The following is a 24,187-nucleotide window of genomic DNA, read 5'->3' as shown; positions in this document are numbered from 1 at the left end:
TGACATTATTTTTAACAGCTGAGTAGTATTTCATTGACCAGCAGTATTTTTTTTTTTTTCTTTCTTTCTTCACAAACCTACTCCAGGGGTGGTGGAGGCTGTTCCTTCTCAGTAACTCCCAATACGTCTTGATATGACTAGCAGGTGGGTCAAGTACTTAGCAACATCAGAGACCCTCCATGCGCCACCGGGGAGACACAGCAGGGCCTTCTATTCAGAGTAGCAGCAATACTCGATTCTTGTTTTGTTTTAGGCGAGCGTGTTGTGGACCAGTCTCCTATTCCAGCATTTGAGCTCCGGCTGTGCATAACTTCTTTGCTCTTGGTAACTGCAGTGGGAATTGAAAAGGCTCCCCTTTCCTCATCCCAACTACCAAAAGAGCAAGAATGAACCCATGTTCTCTCCAGGAAGTAGACTGCAGGCGAGTTCAGAGGCCCTGACACCAATCCTCTTAGGCTAGACTCCAGGGGAAGGGTACGATCCGGCAGTGCCAAGGCCAGGGGCTCTGGGGATGAATCCGCAGCGGGAGGGCCTGTGCCCTCAATCGACTTCCCTTTATTCAGTCACCTTCCCGCTCCCCGTGAAGCAATAGCTGCCGGTGTGCACAGCTCAGGTCCTTACCTGCAATCCAGTGGCCGCCTAGACACACCAGGGACTCTCGATTTGTGCCGCGGAGTCGCGCTAGCTCCCAGCACCCTGTGTGGACAGCCCGGCCTCCTCTGTAGGCTGCATGGCTGCTGGGCTGCTTTGCGCTGCCCATTGTACCATCTGCCTCCCTGGAGCTGTCCAGACTCTCAGCCGCCACCAGAGCTCCTGCCAGTGGCCGCGTCCTGCAGAGCTGACCGTCTTCAGAGGATGCTGTGCAGAAATGCCAAGCAGACGGGGCGCAGAGCTCTCTCTCCTCCAGCACTGTAAATATCCCTGGCTTAATTAGTAGCCTGCAGCTAGGTAATGGTCTGCGGCTTCGAAGTTAGTTCTCTAGGGCTTTCCAGTCTTCAGGGGCTGCCTGCAGCTCTGATGTGCAGCCGGTATATGATCTCTGTCCTCAGACGCTACGTGAATCCTCTGCGGGCCTTCCTAAGCATCTACTTACAGTGACTTGTGACACACACGAAATGGATCCTGGTTCTCCCAGATGCCACACACACATAAAATAAAATAAAATAACAAAATTAAATTAAATAGAATAGAATAAAATGGTGGGGAGAATACAGGTCGATGAAGGATGATAAATGACATAGTGGGGGGTTGTATTGTTAAATGGGAAACTGGGAAATGTTATGGATGTACAAACTATTGTATTTACTGTTAAATGTAAAACATTAATTCCCCAATAAAGAAATAAATTTAAAAAAAAGAACAGAATAAAATGAAACAACACACCTCAGGGCCTCAATCTGGGCCCAAATTCACATACTCTGGATTTAATTTCTTTTCTCTCTCTTTTCAAGTGTCTTTTTCTGTGTCCCAAGAGAAAGGAAGGGGGAGTCTTTATCCAATAATTAAATAATCGGTCCAGGAGGTGGCGCAGTGGCTACAGCACTGGACTCTCAAGCTTGAGGTCCTGAGTTCAATCCCTGGCAGCACATGTACCTGAATGACGTCTGGTTCTTTCTCTCTCCCCTATCTTTCTCATTAATAAATAAGTAAGTAAATCTTTGGAAAAAAGTAAATACATAATAAGAGAAAGGAAAGGAGGGCAAAGGGAGCGGGCAGGGAGGGCTGCACTCCTGGACCGGCGCTGACTTCTGTCTCACGCGGGAACTCGGCCCCCAGCACCAGGCCCAGGGGGGAGCGCGGTGGTGGGTCCAGCTGCGAGTCCTGCCACCCCAGGGTCCAGGCAGGGGTGTGTGCTGGGGGCAGGGGTCACCCGTCCCGGCAGCGGGGGTGCCCCTTGCAAGGGGTGGGGTGGGTGCCTCTTGCAAGGGGTTCGGGTTGTGCAGGGGTGCCCGATGCAAGGGGTGGGGTGGGTGCTGGTAGTGCGGGGGTGCCCCCTGCAAGGGGTGGTGCGGGGTGCGGGGAGCGGGGTGCGGCATCCAGGCCCCGCGCCGCCCCGCGCGACCTGCAGAGACCGACCGAGGCCCCCGCCCCGACACCCAGGGGTGCAGCCCCGCGGCGGCAGGTTTGGAAAGTTCCCCGAGTCGCCACGTGACCCCGAAAGTAGTCCCGGCTCGGCCGTATCCCTCCACCTGCTGGGAACCGCCCGCCGCGCCGCGCCGCGCCCCGCCCCGCCCCTGCAGCGCCGCCTCCGCGCCCGCCCTCCCTCCTCCTTCCCTCCCTCCCCCTGCGCTCCCCGCCCTCCCTCCCTCCCTCCCCCTGCAGCCCCTCTCCCTGACCCCGACCAGGCCCGGCCTCCTCTGCAGGGGGGTGTTGGGCGAGCCCTGCCGGTCGGGGTGGGGGGGCGCGGAGGCTGTGGCCCCACTGCATGCAGGTCGCCAGGGAGGGCGGATCGGGGCGGCCGTGCAGAGCCCCCACAACACTGGGGGGGGGGCGCGTAAGGGGGAGGGGAGGGAGGAGGGAGGGGAGGGGAAGGAGAGAGGGGAGGGGGGAGGGAGGGGAGGGGGGAGGGGGCCATCCAGACACTACGGGGGACTTCAGGGCAGAGGCTGCTACACGCAGACCCCCAGATGGAAGGAGACCCCCAGATGGACAGAGACCCCCCAGATGGACAGAGACCCCCAGATGGAAGGAGACCCCCCAGATGGACAGAGACCCCTCAGATGGACGGAGACCCCTCAGATGGACGGAGACCCCCAGATGGACGGAGACCCCCCAGATGGACAGAGACCCCCAGATGGAAGGAGACCCCCAGATGGACGGAGACCCCCCAGATGGACAGAGACCCCCAGATGGAAGGAGACCCCCAGATGGACGGAGACCCCCAGATGGACGGAGACCCCCAGATGGACAGAGACCCCCCCAGATGGACAGAGACCCCCAGATGGAAGGAGACCCCCAGATGGACGGAGACCCCCAGATGGACGGAGACCCCCAGATGGACAGAGACCCCCCAGATGGACGGAGACCCCCAGATGGACGGAGACCCCCCCAGATGGACAGAGACCCCCAGATGGAAGGAGACCCCCAGATGGACGGAGACCCCCCAGATGGACGGAGACCCCCCCAGATGGACGGAGACCCCCCAGATGGACGGAGACCCCCAGATGGACGGAGACCCCCAGATGGACGGAGACCCCCCAGGAGGACGGAGACCCCCCAGGAGGACAGAGACCCCCAGATGGACGGAGACGCCCCGGATGGATGGAGACCCCCAGATGGACGGAGACCCCCAGATGGACGGAGACCCCCAGATGGACAGAGACCCCCCAGATGGACAGAGACCCCCAGATGGAAGGAGACCCCCAGATGGACGGAGACCCCCAGATGGACGGAGACCCCCAGATGGACGGAGACCCCCCAGATGGACGGAGACCCCCAGATGGACAGAGACCCCCCAGATGGACAGAGACCCCCAGATGGAAGGAGACCCCCAGATGGACGGAGACCCCCAGATGGACGGAGACCCCCAGATGGACAGAGACCCCCCAGATGGACAGAGACCCCCAGATGGAAGGAGACCCCCAGATGGACGGAGACCCCCAGATGGACGGAGACCCCCAGATGGACAGAGACCCCCCAGATTGACAGAGACCCCCAGATGGAAGGAGACCCCCAGATGGACGGAGACCCCCAGATGGACGGAGACCCCCAGATGGACGGAGACCCCCCAGGAGGACGGAGACCCCCCCAGGAGGACGGAGACCCCCCAGGAGGACAGAGACCCCCCGGATGGACAGAGACCCCCCCCGGATGGACAGAGACCCCCAGATGGACGGAGACGCCCCGGATGGATGGAGACCCCTGGATGGACAGAGATCTTCAGATGGACGGAGACCCCCAGATGGACCGAGACCCCCCCAGGAGGACAGAGACCCCCGGATGGACAGAGACCCCCGGATGGACAGAGACCCCCCAGATGGACAGACCCCCCAGGGTAGACAGAGACCCCCCAGGACGACAGAGATCCCCGGAAGGACGAGACCCCCGGATGGAGGAGACCCCGTGGGCCTACTGTCCAATCTGGGCTGTGGTCTGAGGGTCAGGGGTCATGGCGAGGCCTGGGGGCCTGGGGTCAGGGGGTCTGTGCCAGGCCTGAGGTTGGGGGTCAGGGTTCGGGGGTCACGGGTCAGGCAGGGCGGGGACGAGGTCTGCAGAGGCCGCACCTGTGCACAGGGGCGCACACCGGAGTCCCTCCCGGCCTGTGAGCACCAGCGCCATGTCCCCCAGGGGTCGGGGTCGGGGTCGCTGCAGGGCAGGTGCAGGTGCAGGTGAGGACCCCCAGCCTACGGCTCCTCCCTCACCCCCTCCCCCACTCGATCTCCTTCCCCCTCCCCCACCCACCCCTTCTGCTCGCCCCCTCCCCCACCTGCCTCCCCCCTCCAGGCTCCCCTCCCTCATCAGGGGTCCCCCCCACCCCCTCCTCCCCTGCCCTTCCCCTCCCTCTGCCCCACCCAGCCCCCTCCCTATCCAGCTTCCCCTCCCCCTCCTCCCCTCCCCCTCCTTCCCCTCCAGCTGACCGTCCCCACTCCCACCCAGCCCCTCCCCCACCAGGTCTCCCCCTCCCAGCCCCTCCCCCACCAGGTGCCCCCGCCCCTCCCCCATCCGGCCTCCCCTCCCCCTCCCCCTCCCCCTCCCCCCAGCCCCGGGCTCCCGAGGTGCGGACGGACCCCGCGCGGCGGAGGGGGCCGGCGGTGATGTGGCGGCGGGACTCTTTGTGCGCGGCGGCGGCAGGATACGGCGTGGGGCGCGGCGGCGCTGCGGCCCGTCCTCTCGCTCGGAAGCTGCAGCCATGATGGAAGTTTGAGAGTCGGGCCGCGGGGAGGCGAGGCGGCGCGCGCTCAGCGAGGGAGATGAGAGACGGCGGCGGCCGCGGCCCCGAGCCCCTCTCAGCGCCCGTGAGCAGCCGCGGGGGCAGCGCCCGCGGGGAGCCGGCCGGCCGGCGGCGGCGGCAGCGGCAGCGGCAGCGGCGTCGTTCCTCGGCCGCCCTCGCGCTCGCGCTCGTGTAAGCGGCGGCGGCGGCTCCTGAGGCGGCGGCTGCTGAGGCGGCTGAGGCGGCGGCTCCTGAGGCGGCTGCGGCGGCGGCTCCTGAGGCGGCGGCTGCTGAGGCGGCTGAGGCGGCGGCTCCTGAGGCGGCTGCGGCGGCTGAGGCGGCGGCGGCTGAGGCGGCTGAGGCGGCTGAGGCGGCTGAGGCGGCGGCTCCTGAGGCGGCTGCGGCTGAGGCGGCGCGAGGGCCCGGGGCGCCCGTCACCATTCCCGGGGCCGGGGCCGGGCCCGCCGGCGAGGCGCGCGCTCCCCTCCTCCCGGCTCCAACACGGCGGCGGCGGCGGCGCTGCCAGGGCCCAGGGCCGGCGCTCCAGCTCCCCCCCGCCGCCGCCGCCGCCGCCGCCGCCGCCCCGCGCCCGCCCGCGCGCCCGCCGCCTCGGCCGCCGCAGCCGCAGCCGCCGCCCGCGGAGGCCCCGGAGGCCCCGGAGGCGGCGGGCGGAGGCGGCGGGGGAGGCGGCGGGGCCGAGGCGCGTCCTCGCCGCGTCGCTGAGGGGCCGCGGGCCCGCTCCCCGCACCCGCCCCGCGGCCGTTTCCCCGCGGCCGCCCCGCTCGCGCCCCCGCCGCCCCCGCGCCTGCCGGCGCTGCCGGCGCTGTCGTCGCTGCTGCCAGACATGACCGCCATCATCAAGGAGATCGTCAGCAGGAACAAAAGGCGCTACCAGGAGGACGGCTTCGACCTGGACCTCACCTGTATCCCTTGCCGCCGCCGCCGTGCGTCCGTCCGTCCGTCCGTCTGTCCCCGGCGGGCCCGGCGTCCCCCCGTCTGTCTGTCCGTCTTGTCTGTCCTCGACGGGGCCGGCCCAGCGTCCCTCTGTCTGTCCCCGGACGCGGGCCGGTCTGGCTTTGTGTCACCCTCTCCCTGTCCTCGCCTGTCCGTCTGTCTGTCCCCAGACGCGGGCCGTTCCGGTTCTGTGTCTTCCCTGCTTGTCTGTCCGTCTGTCTGGCTGGCTGTCCCCGGACACGGACCAGGCGGCCTGGCTCTGAGTCTTCCCTGCTTGTCTGTCCGTCTGTCTGGCTGGCTGTCCCCGGATGCGGACCGGCCTGGCTCTGTGTCTTCCCTGCTTGTCTGTCCGTCTGTCTGTCCGGCTGTCCCCGGACGCGGGTCGGCCTGGTTCTGTGTCTTCCCTGCTTGTCTATCCGTCTGTCTGTCCGGCTGTCCCCGGACACGGACCGGCCTGGCTCTGTATCTTCCCTGCTCGTCTATCCGTCTGTCTGTCCGGCTGTCCCCGGACGTGGGTCGGCCTGGCCCTGCCCTCCCCCAGCGGCCCCTTTCCCCCGTGTCCCCTTGTCCGTTCCTCTGTCCCCTGACTGGGGCCGGCCTGACTGTGTCGCCCTGTCTGTCTGTGGTCGCGGGAGCCCCTGTGTCTCCCCGGCTGGTCGTCCCTCTGTCTGTTGTCTGTTCCCGGACGGGGTCCGGCCCGGCAGGGTGACCCCCCCCCGTGTCCCTCCGTCTGTCTGTCGTTGTGTCTGCCTGTCCCTTGACGCGGGCAGACGACGCCCCCCCCCTCCCGTGGCCCCCAGTCTGGTCTTCTGTCTGTCCGTCCCCTACCGCGGGCACGACGGGCCGGCCGGGTGGCCGAGGCTCCCAGTTGGCGCCCGCTGCCGCCCCTCCCCCGTGCCCCCCGACGTCCCTGGCCGTCCCTCTGTCTGTCCTGCGTGTCCCCCGTCTGTCCCCCGCTGCCCCGTGTCCGCTGGCGGTGACCACCGGGCCGCCCTGCCCGCTCTCGCCGCCCGCCGCCCGCCGCCCGCCCGGGCCCTGGCCGCGGAGTCCGCTGTGGAGCCGCTCGGCCGAGCCCCAGAGGCGAGGCTGTGGCGGGCGGGCGGCGGGCGGGTGCTCGGAAGGGCGCGGGGCGCCTGCCTGGAGGGGGCGCCGGGGAGGGAGGCGGCGGCCTCGGGCCTCAGCGTGTGGGGCGGCCCTGCCGCTGCGGGGGGAGGCGGGACGCGGGAGGCGCCGGAGCGGGGCCGCTCTCCTCAGCCCCGGGACCCAGAAGCGGCGTGTCGCAGGCGCCCCGCGGATCCCGACGCTGTGCTGCCAATGGCGCCCGCGGCCGCGGGGCCTGAGATGGCGCGGCGGGCACTCGGCGGCCCCCCGCACCCGACGCCCGCACCCGACGCCCGCGCCCGGGCCCTGCTCGCGGAGCCGCGCCGGGAGGGCGGGAGGCGCAGGAGCGCTGGAGCCAGGGCGGCCGGGCGGCCGTGGCTGCCCCACTTGCGGCTGCGAGACGAGCTTGGCGGCCCGGCCACGCGCCCCTGAGACGCCGGGCCGCTGGAGGTGGCGGGGCCGGCGCGTCCTTCTGTCCGTCTGGCTGTAGCGAGCTCAGCGTCCGAGGGTCAGGGCCTCCGCGGGCCGCCGTTGTGTGCTTTACGGGCCTGATGCTTTACAGCCGGCGGCGGTAAGTGCCCAGCTGGACGCGCGCGCACGTCTGTGCGCGGCAGGCAGCCCCCCACCCCCACCCCCACCCCGCCGGTCCTCTGCCGCCCTGCCCAGGACCTGCACGCTCCCCACAGGGTGTGTTGTGACTTCGGCAGTGCTGTGGAGCTGAACTGTTGTTAGGCCACTCTGAGACTAGCGTGTCGTGAGACTTCAGGCGGAGATCCTGTTCAGGTTGAGGTCTCCTCTGCTGAGGGATGCGTGCTTGCTTCACGGTCGAGTCACCGAGTGGCCACATGCTGATTTGTGAACTGCAGCTTCCTAAGGCTTGTTTCAGAACACAGTGCGCATGCAGGGAGCGGTGTTCGACTTATACTTCGTAATGTAAGGGCAAAAGAATTTTATTGCTGGCTGTTGTTAAGTCTGCACAGTAGTACGGTCCCTGGTGCACATCTATTTCCTAAACGAACAGACCTCACTTTTAAATGAAGTTTTAGAAAAACGGGAGAGAAAGAAGCATTTGTAAGTTTTACTTTATAGAATTTTAACTTGTGGCCAGCAGGTGATAGTGATTTTGTGCAGACTTTTATGCAAGGTTTTCCTAATAACCACATTAAGTATGCAAATCTTACTTCATCTCGTGAAATTCCTTATTTTGGAAGTGAAGTCTTTAGTTCCCATTTTCAAACGTTCTGATTTTTGAAATTGCACCATCTTCTACTTGTTCTGTTGTTGGTAGACTCACACTTATTATCCAAGTCACAAATGAATTAGTTCACCCTAGTGATTTAGTTTGGGAGTACTTATTATGGGAAAGTTGATTGGAAAAGCTTCAGCGTTGTTTTTACTAGGTTATACTTTCAAATCTTTACCTCAGCTTTTCGGAAATGTGTATGTACTGCATAAGCCTTAAGACTTTTGTAAAATAGAATCTGTAAAGAGAAAAATTGAAAGTGTGTGTGCATGTGGCAGTTTTTCATTTGAAATGTTAGGCGTTGGTGGAACGACAAGGTTTCAGCTTCAGAAGATAAATTATTAATGACAGCATAAGAAATTTATTCCCCCAGAAAGCACTAGTTCTGGAGTCTGCTGCTTTGTGGCATCTCCTTTTTTTTTTTTTTTTTAGATAAATTTGATTTTAAGTCGGTTATTGTTTTGTGACCTTGGTTAAGAAAAGAGGGAAGACTTTTCTAAGGATACATTTGTATCTTCCTGGGAGAGGAGTCAATGCTGATTTGAGTAAATACACACTTCTGTTTTACAACTGCTTTTTAGCTGATTTTGAAATGAACATAGTTGCTATAAAAGACATCAGTGATGCTGAGCTTAGACCGAATAACCTTAAGTTGGTAAGGGTTTACCAAGCAACTGATGTTGTCAATTGTTTGCAAGAATTTGTTTATTTTATGAGAGAGAATGAGCCTAGAGATAGGAGGGGGAGGAGAGAAAGAGCAGAGTACTGCTCAGCTGGGGCCTGAGGTGGTGCTGGGGAATTGAGCCTCATTATATAGCCTCTCAGGCTTCAGGCCTGCACGTTCATGACAGAGATAGACTGAGCTATCTCTCAGGCCCATTTGTTTGTCGCTGTAGACCTTGCTAGTTGGTCAGTGATTGCTCATAGCGATTCTGTAAATATTAAACATATGCATGCATTAGTATAAAATACTTATGTTTGTTAGGAGATTAAATTAATCTGTAGGATGTGACTCTTCATCTCCTCTGTTTTATATTTTATTTTACTTTTTTACGAGAGCACTGCTCAACTCTGGCTCATGGTGGAGAGGGGCATAGAACTTGGGATTTTGGAGCCTTTGACATGAGAGTGTCTTGGTATAACCATTATGCTGTCCACCCCTGCCCAAGAAATTTTTTTCTGCTGGTTGCAGAAGAAATATTAAAACATAGCTCTTTAATTGAACGGGAGTAAATTATACAGTGTTGGAAAATGTATATCGAGAAAAATAAACATAATTGATGGCGTGAATGAGTTTGGGGTGGGAGATTTAAACTCACTGCAATAATAGTTAAGGCAGAGTCTCTTCATTTTGGATCAGTTTGTGTTTAGCAGTAGTCGGACGTCTTCAGCTTAAGGGGTACAGGATGGTATTGCGGACAGGATGTTGACTGACCTGTGCTTGCTCCTGCCAGCTAGAAGGTTCAGAACCTGTGCAGGCCGTGGAGAAAAAGGAGGCCTTGGGCTTGTCTAGGTGCTTCTGGGCCATCACTTCAAACACAGGCATGAATCGCAACAGTTTGAGTAACTGTGTGGACAAAGACGAAATTAGCAAATTACCTTTATTTCTAACAAGATGAGCTCTTTAAAGAAGACTTGGCTTTGAGGGATGTTTTGTCATTTTCAGTTATGACTCATTATACCTTGAGCCAAAGTGTCCAGCGCATGTGTTGCTGTGTAGTCGAGTCTCCGCATGGCACGTCCGCTGTTGCAGGTTAGATTTGTTTGGGTGGCAGCGTGGGCTCTGGATCCAGATTGCTTAAGTTGGGACTCTGGCTCTGTCACTTAGTTCCTGGATGACTTGGAGCAGCTTCTGCATGCTCCCTGGATGAATTTTATCCCTAGAAAGGGGGTGATGATAGTACTCACCCACATAAAGTTGATTCTATTTAGCATACTACCTGCTATAGTTGTATGTGCCGAAGTGGTAGGTGCTGCCCTTAAAAAGTGTTATTTCAAGTTCCTCTGATAAGAAAAACTGTATTTTCATTTATGGGAAAAGCAATGATAGTAACTGAATTTCCTTAGTTTGGGGCAGGTTAATATTTTAATGGGCTCAGCTATGAGTGTTTTAAAATAGGGGAATATTCAGAATTTCCTAGTGTTGTATATAGCATGTCTGGTTTTGCTGATGTGATTACAAATAGGATGTAACGCAAAGTGCAGGGACCGGTGTAAAGATCCTGGTTCGAGCTCCCAGCTCCCCACCTGCAAGGGAGTCGCTTCACAAGCAGTGAAGCAGATCTGCAGGTGTCTGTCTTTCTCTCCTCCTCTCTGCCTTTCCCTCCTCTCTCCATTTCTCTCTGTCTTATCCGACAACAGTGACATCAGTAACAATAACAATAAAACAACAAGGGCAGCAAAAGGGAATAAGTAAATAAATATTTTAAAAGACCAGATAGGATGTAAATCTCACTTTAGTTTCACCAAAGACAAGTTTGTCATGCTAATCTAAAAGCATTTTAAAACACTAGGACAAGTGGCAGGAAGGCGGTACAGTGGTAGTTAGAGCACTGGACTTGGAAGAATGAAGTCTCAAGCCTGATATTTTTGTACCATTTTCACATGTGACTAAGATTCTCTATGTACTTTTTGGCTCTAGCAATGGAAAGAAAATTCTAAAGAACGTTTTCTTCTCTCTTTCTCTCTCTTTTTACACCTCACTGGTTTTATTGATGAGAGAGAACCAACATCACTCTGGTACAGCAGTCCTGGGGATGGAACTTAGGATCTAATACTGCACGATGCTAATGTTGTATGTTTAATATTTGATCTTTTTGAAGAAGATACGATTATTTAAACTATTGTGGAATGCTGCGTGATTTGAACTAGGTATAAAATAATTTATAAATATTGCATACTTGTTCATATTTTCAAACAACTGCTTTACTATATCTGCATGATTTTTTCATTTTAAATTATTTTTTTTTGGTTTATTTATTTATTTTTTTGCCTCCAGGGTTATCGCTAGGGCTCGGTGCCTACACTATGAATCCACTGCTCCTGGAGGCCACTTTTCCCATTTTATGGCATTTTATTTGTTGCCCTTCTTGTAGTTGTTATTGTTGTCATAGCTGTCGTTGTTGGATAGGACAGAGAGAAATCGAGAGGGGAGGAAGACAGGAAGACAGAGAGGAGGAGAGAAAGAAGCTTGCAGACTTGCTTCACCGCTTGAGAAGCGACCCCCTGCAGGTGGAGAGCTGGGTGTTCGAACTGGGATCCTTATGCCAGTCCTTGCGCTTTGTGCCATGTGTGTTTAACCCGCTGCACTACTGCCCAGCTCCCTATTGTGTTCTTTTTTAAATAAATAAATAAATGCCTATTTATTGGATAGCGACAGAGAGCATTCAAGAGGGGGAAGGGCAAGGAGATAGGGAGGGAAAGACACCTGCAGCACTGCTTCACCGCTAGCAAAACTCCCCGTGCATGTGGGGACTGAGGGCTTGAACCTGGGTTGTAGGACACTAACAAGTGTGCTCAACCAGGTGCACCACCAGCCTGCCCCAGCTCTTGAGATCTTAATTAGTGAGACTTTTCTTTTTGAGTTGTAGTAATTGAATTGATTAGAGAGCAGTTGCTTTTTTCTTTTTTAAACTTTTTTTTTAAAAAAATATTTATTCATTCCCATTTGTTGCCCCTGTTGTTTTTTTATTGTTGTAGTTATTTTGTTGTTGTTACTGATGCTGTCGTTGTTGGCTAGGACAGAGAGAAATCAAGAGAGGAGGGGAAGACAGAGGGGGAGAGAAAGACATCTGCAGACCTGCTTTACCGCTTGTGAAGGGACCACTCTGCAGGTGGAGAGCTGGGGGCTCGAACCGGGATCCTTACACCGGTCCTTGCACTTTGTGCCACCTGTGCTTAACCCACTGCACTACCGCCCAATTCCCTCTTTTTTTTTTTTTTTAAGCTTTTAAAATAAAGTTTTGAAGTTGTTAATGGGCTTGATTTTTTTTTTTTTAATCTACGTTTTAAATATTTATGAATTATTTTGAGTCAGAGATGAACTGGAACACTTCTGTTTTTTGCACAGTCTGACATCAGTGCTTTAACCAGACTTTTTTAGCCGTGTTGTAAAATTAATCATTATGACATAAAGGGACAAGATTTTAATAAAGATTTTTTCCTTTGAAATTAATGGAATAGAATCAGCTAACATAGTAACTGTTTTATATTTGTTTTTTTTTAAGCAAAACATTTCCATAATCAGTATTTATTTAAATTATTCTTTTCTCTCTCTCTCTTTTTTTTTTTTTACTGCTCAGTTATGGTTTATGGTAGTACAGGAAATTGAACCTGGGACCCAAGAACCTCAGGCATGAAAGTCTTTTTGCATAACCATTATGCTATTCCTCTGTTCTATTTTATTTTACTATTAGTATTATTATTGTTCCTTTTGTGGTTATTGCTGCGGCTTGGTTCCTTCATGAGAGGATTCCAGTGCTCCTGGTAGCCATGGCTTTTTTTTTTCAGTACTCCTGGTAGCCATGGTTTTTTTTCCCCTTTATAAGGACTGAGAAATGGAGAGTGAGGTGGGAGGACGCAGAAAGACACCTGCAGCAGTGCTCCACTGCTACTCCCTGCAGGTGAGGAAGCGGGCCTTGAACCATAGCCCCCCAGCAAGATAGCGTGCACTCTCCTGGGCATGCCACTGCATGATCTTCAACTGCTGATTTTGTGAAGGAAAATAGTTTATAAGACAGACCAAGCATTATCTCTCCCCCCCCCCTTTTTTTCCTCTCCTCTCTCTCTCTCTCTTTGAGTATTGTTTGTGGTTCCACCAGAATTAGTAACTTAAAGGCCAGTAGAAAAAGTAACCCAGGGAAGGATGCATGCTGCTTAGAGTTCTGGTGTGTGTGTGTGTGTGTGTGTGTGTGTGTGTGTGTGTGTAAAATCATTGGTCCTAAGCCTTCAGAATGACCTTTCAGGGCTTGTTAAATCATAGGTTATTTGTTCCATCCCCAGAGTTTCTGATGTATTGGGCACGAGTTATGTGATGTTGAATTTTCAGGTGATGCTATTTATGGGGAACTTGTGTTATGAATCACTTATTACACCATCTCTTTTTTTAATATTTATTTTCCCTTTTGTTGCCCTTTCTTTATTGTTGTTATTGATGTCATCGTTGTTAGATAGGACAGAGAAATGGATAGAGGAGGGGAGAGAAAGATAAGACACCTGCAGACCTGCTTCACCGCCTGTGAAGTGACTGCCCTGCAGGTGGGGAGCTGGGGGGGCACCTCGAACCAGGATCTTTATGTTGGTCCTTGTGCTTTGCGCCACCTGCGCTTAACTTGCTGTGCTATGGCCCAACTCCCTTACATCATCTCTTAATTAAGCAAAACCTTACCTGCATTTAAATAATTAACCCTTTTAGTACTTGAGCTGTCAATCCTGAGTAGCTCAGCATGGCAAACGTCCCTTTCCCTCTTTCTTTTCTCTCTTTCTCCCTTTTTCTTTTTGTAGGCGAGTCAGTGTGAGTCTGAAAAGGGAGAAGAAAGGAGCAGAAGGAGCAGAGAAGTGAAAGTCAGCTACACTTAAAGTCTTGCTCAAACTATTGCTCAATTTTGGAGAGTTGACTAGCGAGATCCACTTGAACTGCAGTGCTACTGGTTTCCACATTTCTAGCATGATGGTAAAGTTGTTAACTTGTAGAGTGATTATTTAGGTTTTTAAAAATACAGGTTAGGTGTTTTTAGAATACTGATTGCCATCTGGGTTGATTGCCCTCCCGTCTTCTTTGGGCATTTGAGAGAGAGAGAGAGAGAGAGAGAGAGAGTGTGTGTGTGTGTGTGTGTGTGTGACACACACACGCACACGCGCACGCACACACACCTGGGTCCTCACCGTATATTTCCACATGATAATGTGTGTGTTCTACTGGACGAGATACTTTTAAGGGGTCAGGGGTCCCACTATCTTTAGATGCACAGGACGGCCCTGTTGAAACATCATCCAGCCCAGATCGTCATACTGCTGAGGCCGAGAAACCGTGCTCGAGCTATAAAGCAGCCAGGAGATAGTAAGATAAGAATCACCCTGGATGACGGTGCTTCCTGTCAGGGTTGGTCAAATTACGCTCCAGGAAGTCTGCTCGCTTTGCCTTGTGCTCAAGCCCAGCACCCACGGCACTGGAGGAAGCTTTGGGTGTGGTGGCGCCTACCCCTCTCTTGCTGTGAAGCCCCTGCTCTGAGGACAAACTCCCTCCCTTGGCCTTAGCATGTTGAATCCGGAGGTTGGGTTGCTTGCACCTGCTGAGTGGAGCTCAGTTCCTAACACCTAGGCTTCAAGGCTGCTGCTCCGCTGGGCATTTGTTTATTTATTTGCTTCTTCTGTGGGGCCTGGTGCCAGCATTACTTCCCCTCCTCTCCCAATTTCTCTCTGTCCTCCAATAAAGCCGGAACAGATGGCCCCAGAAGCAGTGGACTCATAGTGCCAGCACCAAGCCCCAGCGATAACCCTGGAGGCAGAAAAAGGGGGGTAAGGAGGGGAGGTAGAGAGGGAGAGAGAAAGATCCTATGCCTGCAGACCCAGATCTGCTTCCCCACTTGTGAAGTCTCCACCCAGCATGTGGGGAGCGGGAGACTTGAACACGGAAACTGATGCATGGATCTGTGTGCTTACCTGAATGCATCGCTGCCCCCCCTGCAGAAGATACCCCTTGTAACAAGCAAAAGGTTACTTATTCTTAATTTAATGATTATTACCATTTTTGTTATTAATAGTGTGTTACACCAGACTTCTATATCTCCAGCCACCATAAAAGGCCATTTATTTATTTGTATTGGAGATAAGTCTGCATTGAAGCAAGATACGCTTCCTGAGGCTCCAAAATCCCAGGTTCAACCCCATGCAACACACCAAACCAAAGCTGAGCACTTCTCTGGTTAAAATAATAATAATAATAATAATAATAATAATAATATCATCATCATCAACAACAACGATATTTACTTATTAAGAAAAAGAATGAGTGAAGAAAGAGAGAGATCAAAACACTGCTCAGCTCTGACGTAAAGTGGTGTTGGGAGTTGAACATGTGACCACTGGGACCTCTTCATGCAAGTTTTGTCCTCTTAATAGGCTGAACTGTCTCTCCAGCCCCAACTGACACACCTGACAAGTTGTAAAAACTCATCCTTCCAAAGGAAGAAAATGGGGCTGAGTTTCTCAGATGTATGTTACTTTCTTTTTTTAAATTTCTTTATTGAGGAATTAATGCTTTACATTCAACAGTAAATACAATAGTTTGAACATGCATAACATTTCCCAGTTTTCCATATAACAATACAACCCCCACTAGGTCCTCTGTCATCCTTCTTGGATCTGTATTCTCCCCACCCACCCACCCTAGAGTCTTTTACTTTGGTGCAATACACCAATTCCAGTTCAGGGTCTACTTGTGTTTTCTTTTCTGATCTTGTTTTTCAACTTCTGCCTGAGAGTGAGATCATCCCATACTCATCCTTCTGTTTCTGACTTATTTCACTTAACATGAATTTTTCAAGGTCCATCCAAGGTCAGCTGAAAATGGTGAAGTCACCATTTTTTATAGCTGAGTAGTATTCCATTGTGTATCTAGACCACAACTTGCTCAGCCACTCATCTGTTGTTGGACACCTGGGTTGCTTCCAGGTTTTGACTATGACAAATTGTGCTGCCAAGAACCTGTGTGTGCACAGATCTTTTTGGATGGATATGTTGGGTTCCTTAGGATATATCCCCAGGAGAGGAATTGCAGGATCATAGGGTAAGTCCATTTCTAGCCTTCTGAGAGTTCTCCAGACTGTTCTCCACAGAGGTTGGACCAAGTGACATTCCCACCAGCAGTGTAGGAGGGTTCCTTTGACCCCACAACCTCTCCAGCACTTGTTGCTGTTACCTTTTCTGATGTATGACATTCTCACAGGAGTGAAGTGATATCTCATTGTTGTCTTGATTTGCATTTCTCTAACAATCAAAGACTTGGAGCATTTTTTCATGTTTCTCAGCCTTTTGGTATTCTTCTGTGGTAAATATTCTGTCCATGTCCTCTCCCCATTTTTGGATGGGGTTATTTGTTTTCTTGTGGTTGAGTTTGGCAAGCTCTTTATATATTTTGGTTATTAAAATCTTGTCTGATGTACGTACGGCATGTAAAGATCTTCTCCCATTCTGTGAGGGGTCTCTTGGTTTGGGTAGTGGTTTCTTTTGCTGTGCAGAAGCTTTTTAATTTGATGTAGTCCCATAGGTTTATGCTTGCCTTAGTCTTCTATGTAATTGGATTCGTTTCATTGAAGATGTCTTTAAAATTTATGTGGAAAAGAGTTCTGCCAATATTTTCCTCTAAGTATTTGATAGTTTCTAGTCTAACATCCAAGTCCTTGATCCACTTGGAATTTACTTTTGTATTTGGTGAAATATAATGGTTCAGTTTCATTCTTCTGCATTTTTCAACCCAATTTTTCCAACACCATTTGTTGAAGAGACTCTGTTTTCCCCATTTAATAGTCTGGGCCCCTTTGTCAAAGATTAAATGTCCATAGGTGTGGGGGCTCACTTCTAGGCTCTCATTTCTATTCCACTGGTCAGTGTGTCTATTCATGATCCAGTACCAAGCAGTTTTGATGACAATGGCCCTATAATACAATTTGAGATCTGAGAGTGTGATGCCTCCAGTTCTGTTCTGTTCTTTCTTCTCAAGATTGTTTTGGCAATTCTAGGTCTTTTCTGGTTCCAGATAAACATTTGTAGCATTTGTTCTATTCTCCTAAAAAATGTGGTTGGGATCTTGATGGGGCTAGCATTAAATTTGTAGATGGCTCTGGGTAGTATATTCATTTTGATGATGTTAATTCTACCGATCCATGAACATGGAATATCTTTCCACTTCTTTGTGTCTTTTTCAATTTCCTTGAGTAGTGACTCATAATTTTCAGTATACAAGTCTTTTACTTCTTTGGTTAGGTTTATTCCTAGATATTTTATTGTTTTTGTTGCTATAGTAAAAAAAAATTGATTTCTGGCTTTCAATTTTTTCTGACTTAGTGTTTGCATAGAGGAATGTCACTGACTTTTGAATGTTAATTTTGTAGCCTGACACATTACTGTATTGCTTGATGATAATCCAAAAGCTTCTTGTTGGATTCCTTAGGTTTTTCTTTGTATACTATCATGTCGTTTGCAAATAGGGAGAGTTTGACTTCTTTTCTTCCAATTTGTATCCCTTTAATTCCTTGCTCCTGCCCGATTACTACGGCAAGAACTTCCAACACTATGTTGAATAGTAATGGTGATAGTGGGCAGCCCTGTCTAGTGCCTGATCTGAGGGGAAATGCTTCCAGTTTTTCACCATTGAGTTGGCTGTAGGTTTGCTATATATAGACTCCACTATCTTCAGGAATTTTCCATCTATTCCCATTTTTTGTAGTGTTTTGATCATAAAGGGATGTTGTATTTTGTCAAAGGCTTTCTCTGCATCTATTGATATGACCATGTGGTTTTTGGTCTTGCTTTTGTTGATGTGGTGGATCACGTTGACTGATTTACATATATTAAACCAACTTTGCATGTCTGGGATAAACCCCACTTAGTCATGATGAACAATCTTTTTAATATACTGCTATGTCTGGTTGGCTACAATTTTGTTCAATATTTTAGCATCTATGTTCATCAGAGATATTGGTCTGTAGTTTTCTTTTTTGGTTGTGTCCCTGTCTGCTTTTGGTATCAGTGATATTGGCTTCATAGAAGCTGGAAGGGAGTATTCCAGTGTCTTCAGTCTCCTGGAAGACTTTTAAAAGTAGAGGTATTAGTTCTTCTTTGAAGTTTTTGTAGAATTCACTTGTAAAACCATCTGGTCCAGGACTTTTATTTTTGGGAAGATTTTGGTAACTATTTCAATTTCATTAGCTGTGCTGAGCCTGTTCATATTATCTACTTCCTCTTTACTTACTTTTGGAAGTTGGTAGGTATCTAGGAAATTGTCCATTTCTTCCAGGTTCTCTAGCTTGGTGGCATGTAGTTTATAGTAAGTACTTTCTTTTCTAGATCCTAAGTTTGCTTTGTCAGTCTGCTGGCTTAACATGATTTATTTACTTAAATTAAAAATTCACATTAGTGTGAACATTTTTCATTTGTGTAAAAGTTTTTAGAAAAAACTGTCATGGATTTTTAGACTATATAAATTTACTGTGCCTCTCATTTTTTAAACGAGTAAAATATAAGGCCATATGTTAAAAATTCTTGCATTATCATTACACTATATCCCCAGCTCTGATCTAAAAATTCTTTTTTAAAAAATATTTATTCCCATTTTGTTGCCCTTGTTTTATTGTTGTAGTTATTGATGTCTTTGTTGTTGGATAGGACAGAGAGTATGGAGAGAGGAGGGGAAGACAGAGAGGGGAAGAGAAAGACACCTTCAGACCTGCTTCACCGCTTGTGAAGTGACTCCTCTGCAGGTGGGGAGCCGGGAGCTTGAACCGGGATCCTTACGCTGGTCCTTGCACTTTGTGCCACGAGCGCTTAACCCGCTGCGCTACCGCCTGACTCCCGAACCAAAAATTCTTAATGAATTTGAAGTTTTGACTAAAAGCTAATGATTCTTTTGAAATTATAGGAATTATTTATTATTCAATAAAATATTGAATCAGGTAGCTTTCAGATTTGTTAAAAACATTGTTTTAATTTTTTGCCACCATGACTTGCTGCATGCACAATTCTACTGCTCCTGGTGTAAACTTTTTTGGGCCACTATTATTATCAATACTATTTCACCATTGAGTATGATGGTGAAAGAGGGAGGGAGAGAGTAAGAGAAAAGAGTGAGGAGGAGGAGGAGGAGGAAGGGGAGGAAGGTGGAGGAAAAGAAAGAGATGTTAGAGTGCCATTTCACAGCTTGTCACGCTGTTGTTGGCTTGGGGCACTTGCCTTCCAGGAGTGTCCTGGCACCTGTACCATACATGCTGCTCCACGGGGTCATCTGTGTCCAGTCCCCAACTAGGGGAACTCCATTGGATAAAGCTTATGGTGCTTGTCCTCCTTTACTAAGGTAGAGGAGGAAGACGGTCCATTTGCTGACCAAGTTTAAGGAAACTCAATATATAAAAATATGGCTAAATAGAATAGAAGAACTCATCATTTTCCACTTCTCTAACTTTGTTTTGTGCCTGTTTCTGGTTCGGTTTACATATATCTTTTAGAAAATGTAGTTTATTACAGCAGACTCAAACACATCATAGTACATGTTTTAAAATTTTCCAAAGACTGCAGAACTGATGTCCTTTTTTAAAATGCTGAAACCATAAGAGATACTATGTCTTGTAGTAGTAGATGAAACTTGTTTCCAGTTTTCTGATTTTTTTTTTTTTAAGGGTAGATTTAAGCCTACCTGAATGTTAGGAAAAGTTTTCATGATTTTGATTCACAAATAAGAATCTGTTACACAAACAAATATCTGGTATGTTGAAGTCTTGAAACTTTGTCCGTGTCCCGTTCCCCCCCACTCCCATTACAGGAACTTTGTTGAGTGCAACTTTGCAACTTTGTTGAGTGCACATTAGAACCCAAGTCCAAATGCCACCCCTTGGAGGGAGGGAGAGCTTCACTGGGATGAAGAAGTCCAGGTGTCTCTCCCTCTCCTCACGGTTTCTCTCTTTCCTCTCAAATTAATTAAGAAAAGAAAGGCTCCTACTGGGAATGAGGGGGTTTGTGCTGTGGGTCCTGAAGCCTAGTGCTGGCCAAACCAAAACCAAAAAAAATGAAAGCTGTCGCATGTTTAAAACCTAAAGCATATTTTATTACACTTGCTTAAATGGGGCAAAGTTTATCTAAATAGTATTAATCTGTCAGATTTCCTTTTCATATTATAAGACTGTGTGCTATGTTGCAATTAAACTGGATGTAGAAATAATTCGAATAAGCTATCACATTTTACACTTAAGTAATTTTAAACTTCAAGTGTAAAATAATTACACTAAAGTAATTTTAACTTTAGGAAAAATGTTTCTTTCCTATCTTTAGTCAGAAAGATGTGTGGTTTTGACACTTTTGGTTGTGCTTTTTAATTTTTTTTGACTACATTTATTTGATAAAACAAAAATTGGAGGTGTGGGGAGTAGGCAGACTGACACCTGCAGTCCTGCCTCACCACTCATGAAGCATCTGTCCTGCAGCTAGGGACTGGGGGCTTAAACCTGGGTCCTTGTGCATGGTAATATGTGCACTTAACCAGGTACCCCACCACCTGGCCCTCTTAATTTTAAAAGACGAATAGGAAAATTTAAGCTTTTACAAAAATGAAATGTAATAGCTAAACTGGTGTTTATGCTAGTAAGTCCTGCGCTTTACCACTGAGCCACCTCCCCAGCCAATCCTATTAAAATAGCAGATACACTGGTTGAGAACTAAGGACCAATGAAAATAAGGCTTTTTGTCATGATGAGCATGCTTTGACTGATCTAATTTATATTGGCACAGTTGTCTCAGTAATTACTGATAGATGGTCAGGGAGGTAGCGCAATGGATGAAGCATTGGGCTCTCCAGCCTGAGGTCTTGAGCTCAGCCCCTGGCAGCACATGGACCAGAGTGACGTCTGGTTCTTTCTATCTCCTCCTATCTTTCTCATCAATAAATAAAGAAAATCTTTACAAAATAATTAGTGATAGTAATTGATGAAGTTTTGCTATACATTTGCAATCATTAATTTTTTCTTTGTGGCCAAATAGTAAGTATATTTGCTACTCTGAGTCAGATTTGTTTCTAAGCATTAATGGATGCCTACAACTGCAACAGACATGGACATGAGTTAAATCTTGCTCCATGAACTCTTGCTCTGTGAACTCATCTATATAGTTAGTTACAAGGAGAAGGTATTGAGAAAGAAAATGTTTTTAAACACAGTGATTTGCTACAGAGATTTTTCTTCCAAATAAGAGTGAATTATTAAGCATACAGACTTCTTGATTTATGTGTGTTATGTTTAATGCAGCTAACTATTGGGCTGTCAAAAAAGTCATACGGTTTTTCTCTGTTTTTCTATGTAAGAATGCATAATTATTTTTCTGACAACTCAAGAGGATACAGTTTTGCATATCAAGATTATATATATTAATATAAACATGCAAAAGTACTAGTTATTAAGGCTACTTGGATTCTTTTTACTTCTGAAAAGGTCACACAGATTGTGGTTATTGTGCAGTGTCCAAGAATGAAAGCTTGCCATCTGTTACTCAGATATAGGGAAAAGTTAAGATAATCTAGTGATATAAATGGTTTTGACACTTTTGGCTAATAGGAAATTTTAAGCTTTTGCAAAAATGAAATGTAATGGTTAAACTGGTGTTTTTGCTTGTAAATCCTGCCCTCTCCCACTGAGCCCACCTCCCCAGCGCATGCTGGTGCTTAGATTTTTCTATTAGAATACCAGATATACTGGTTGAGAACTAAAGATCATGTAATGAAAACCAAGCTTTTTGTCACCAGCGTTTATATTCTCTGTTGTTGTTGCCATGGCCTTGTGTTTCATGAGTCCACTGCTCCTGGTGATTTGTTTTGTTTTGTTTTCCTCTTAATTTTATACAGAGATGAGAAAGAGGGAGGGAGGGTGGGAGGGGGAGAGAGAGAGACAGAGACCAGAGAGAGACCACAGCATTGTTCATAAGTTGTAAAGTTTCCTCTGGTGATACACGTGGTGCTGGACTCGAAGATGGGCTCTTGGACTTGGTGTAAAGTGTGCTGGGTGAGCTATCTCCCAGCCCCTGATTTTTTTTTTTGGGGGGGGAAGGGCGGTGTTCTAATTTTGATAATCAAGAGGAAGCTTCACTTTTTAACTTCAGAAATTAAATTATAAAAGATTTTAATTTTGGGTCTAGGGGATGCTGAGGATCTAGCCTAAGACCTCTTATGTGTGACATGTATTCTGCCACTGAGCTACAACTACAGCCCCAAATAATTTTGAATTTTAAACTTGTTTCTTTTTAAAATTTTACTTACGAGAGAAGGAACTAAGGCATCACTGTAGTAGTGATGTTGGGGATTGAACCTGGGACCTCATGCTTGAGAGTCTGCTGTTCTGTCCATCTCCTGGACTATGTCAGCTGTGGTCCTCACAATTGATTTATGGGAATTTATTATGTAACTGCTGTAGTATTTCTTAAGAGTTTGCTTTAAATATTAGACTCTTACCTTCATTTCATTTCTTGACTATGCTAGTAAATGATTTGGCCTTTTATAATTTTGTGGTTGCATTAATGAGGTATGACATGAGTTGTTTCTATAACTTTGTTTTCACCTCTAAGAACTAACCTACAGATGTATAGAATTTTTTCACAGTTGAATTGTCAGGACATTGAAAAAGATACTTTTAAAAATAACATGTACATAAATTATAACTCAAGGCAAATATGTGTAAGTCAACTTTTATCTAGAGAATGAAAATTTAAAAAATCTTTGCCTGTTTACTAGTTTCTTCCCATTTAACTTGGTATTTTTATCTTTCTGTGCATCGTAATTCATGTTCTTTAAAAGATTTTTAGTGCTGGCTACTGAGCAGTGGCACACCAAGTAGAATGCACGTGTCACCAGGCACAAAAACTTGGGTTCCAACCCTGCTCCCTACCTGCAGGGAGGAAGCTTCACAGTTAGTGAAGCAGTGCTACAGCTGTTGGTTTTTCTCTTTACCTCTTTCTTCCTCTCACCTCTCAGTTTCTCTCTCTCACCAAATAAAGGGAAAAAAGCTGCCAGGAGCAGTGGGTTTGTCTTACAAACACTGAGCCCCAGCAATAACCCTCATGGCAATTAAAAAAAAGAAGAAAAAAAAGATACTTATTATCTCAAAGTAATTATTTGGTTTATTTATTGGATAGAGACAGATATCAAGAGGGACGGAGAAGATAAAGAGGAAGGGAGAGTGAGAGACATCTGCAGCCCTGCTTCACTGTTTGCGAAACGTTCCCCTTGCAGATGAGGACCTGTGCCTGGGACCTTGAGCATTGTACCATGTGCACTCAGCCAGGTGCAAAAAAAGATTTTCACTCCTTAGAAATATGACTCCCTTGTTAGTTTTACATTACTTACTTTCCAAGGTTTTCTTTCTTTTTTTTTTTTTTAATATTTTTATATTTATTTATTTTCCTCCTCCAGGGTTATTTACACAGCTAATCGTATTTAGTGATTATGCATTCCTTCCCTATTGCAATAATTGGATGCATATTATAGTGGTATCCCTTGAGGAGCAAACATTATGGGTAGCTGAACCAAGCGGACTTACTGCTAGTACATTTCAAATTGCGTATTATGAAAATTTTAAATAAATAAAGCTGAATTTTGATTTGTATTTTAGTATGTGTGGCTCCGATTTGTTTGATGATCTGCTTACTCATGTAGTATTTAAGGTTGGTATAATCATTAAAATATCATCAGTGGAAATATTCATAGTTTGCAGTTTTAGAGCAAGGGAGCTAGTGATAAAATCTGTAATAGAGGTTTTTCCATTATAGCAAGAAATGCCAGTATGTGTGCCTTTGTATTCAAGAAAATCCACATACATTTCTAGTTCATATTACTCTTATCCACATTAAAAATACTGCACTTAGATGGAATTATTTTTGCTATGTGGAAAAAAAGTGAATTATTTCTAAATGCTTTCCTGGCTTAAAATATAAAATAAAGAGGTGATTTTTACCATTGTGAAGCTGAATATTACATAGGTAGTCTAGCACCGGCTTGGAGTTTTTCTCTTCTAAAATGGCTTCAGATTAAGAGTTTGAAAGGCAAATTTTGCTTGTTAGAAGAATATTCAGATTTTGCTGTTTGGGAGTAATTAAATCTGCTGGAGACACATTTATAATAGAGCTTTGTTTTGTTATGCTTTGTGTCGTATTATAGTTTTTGAGAAGATCAATGTTGGGAATCTTGGAATCTGTTACTTCAGGATGTAGTTACACAGTTTGCTAACACTGAATCGACGAACTTGTTCTGAGACTTCTGGCCCCTCTCTGGA

General features: G+C 48.4%; 2 protein-coding genes across 3 annotated transcripts in view; both read left to right on the top strand.

The window, feature by feature from the left end:
- The first annotated feature begins 2,776 nt into the window (after positions 1–2,776).
- On the top strand, positions 2,777–4,096 carry LOC132542437 (basic salivary proline-rich protein 2-like). Its single transcript, XM_060205054.1, has one exon. It carries the CDS (start codon positions 2,777–2,779, stop codon positions 4,094–4,096), a length of 1,320 nt encoding a protein of 439 aa, XP_060061037.1.
- A 1,483-nt stretch (positions 4,097–5,579) lies between these two features.
- Positions 5,580–24,187, top strand: part of PTEN (phosphatase and tensin homolog) — a 106,090-nt gene continuing 87,482 nt past the window's right edge. For both annotated transcript variants that reach the window (XM_060187129.1, XM_060187231.1), the window contains exon 1: positions 5,580–5,793. In XM_060187129.1, coding sequence (XP_060043112.1) covers positions 5,715–5,793 — 79 coding nt within the window. In that variant the 5' untranslated portion in view covers positions 5,580–5,714. The remainder of the gene's footprint in view (positions 5,794–24,187) is intronic.

This window comes from Erinaceus europaeus, chromosome 1, assembly GCF_950295315.1.
Source record: "Erinaceus europaeus chromosome 1, mEriEur2.1, whole genome shotgun sequence".
In the NCBI taxonomy this organism is placed as follows: Eukaryota; Metazoa; Chordata; class Mammalia; order Eulipotyphla; family Erinaceidae; genus Erinaceus; species Erinaceus europaeus.
Note: the sequence above shows the minus strand (reverse complement) of the source record. Positions and strands in the feature narration are given on the sequence as shown.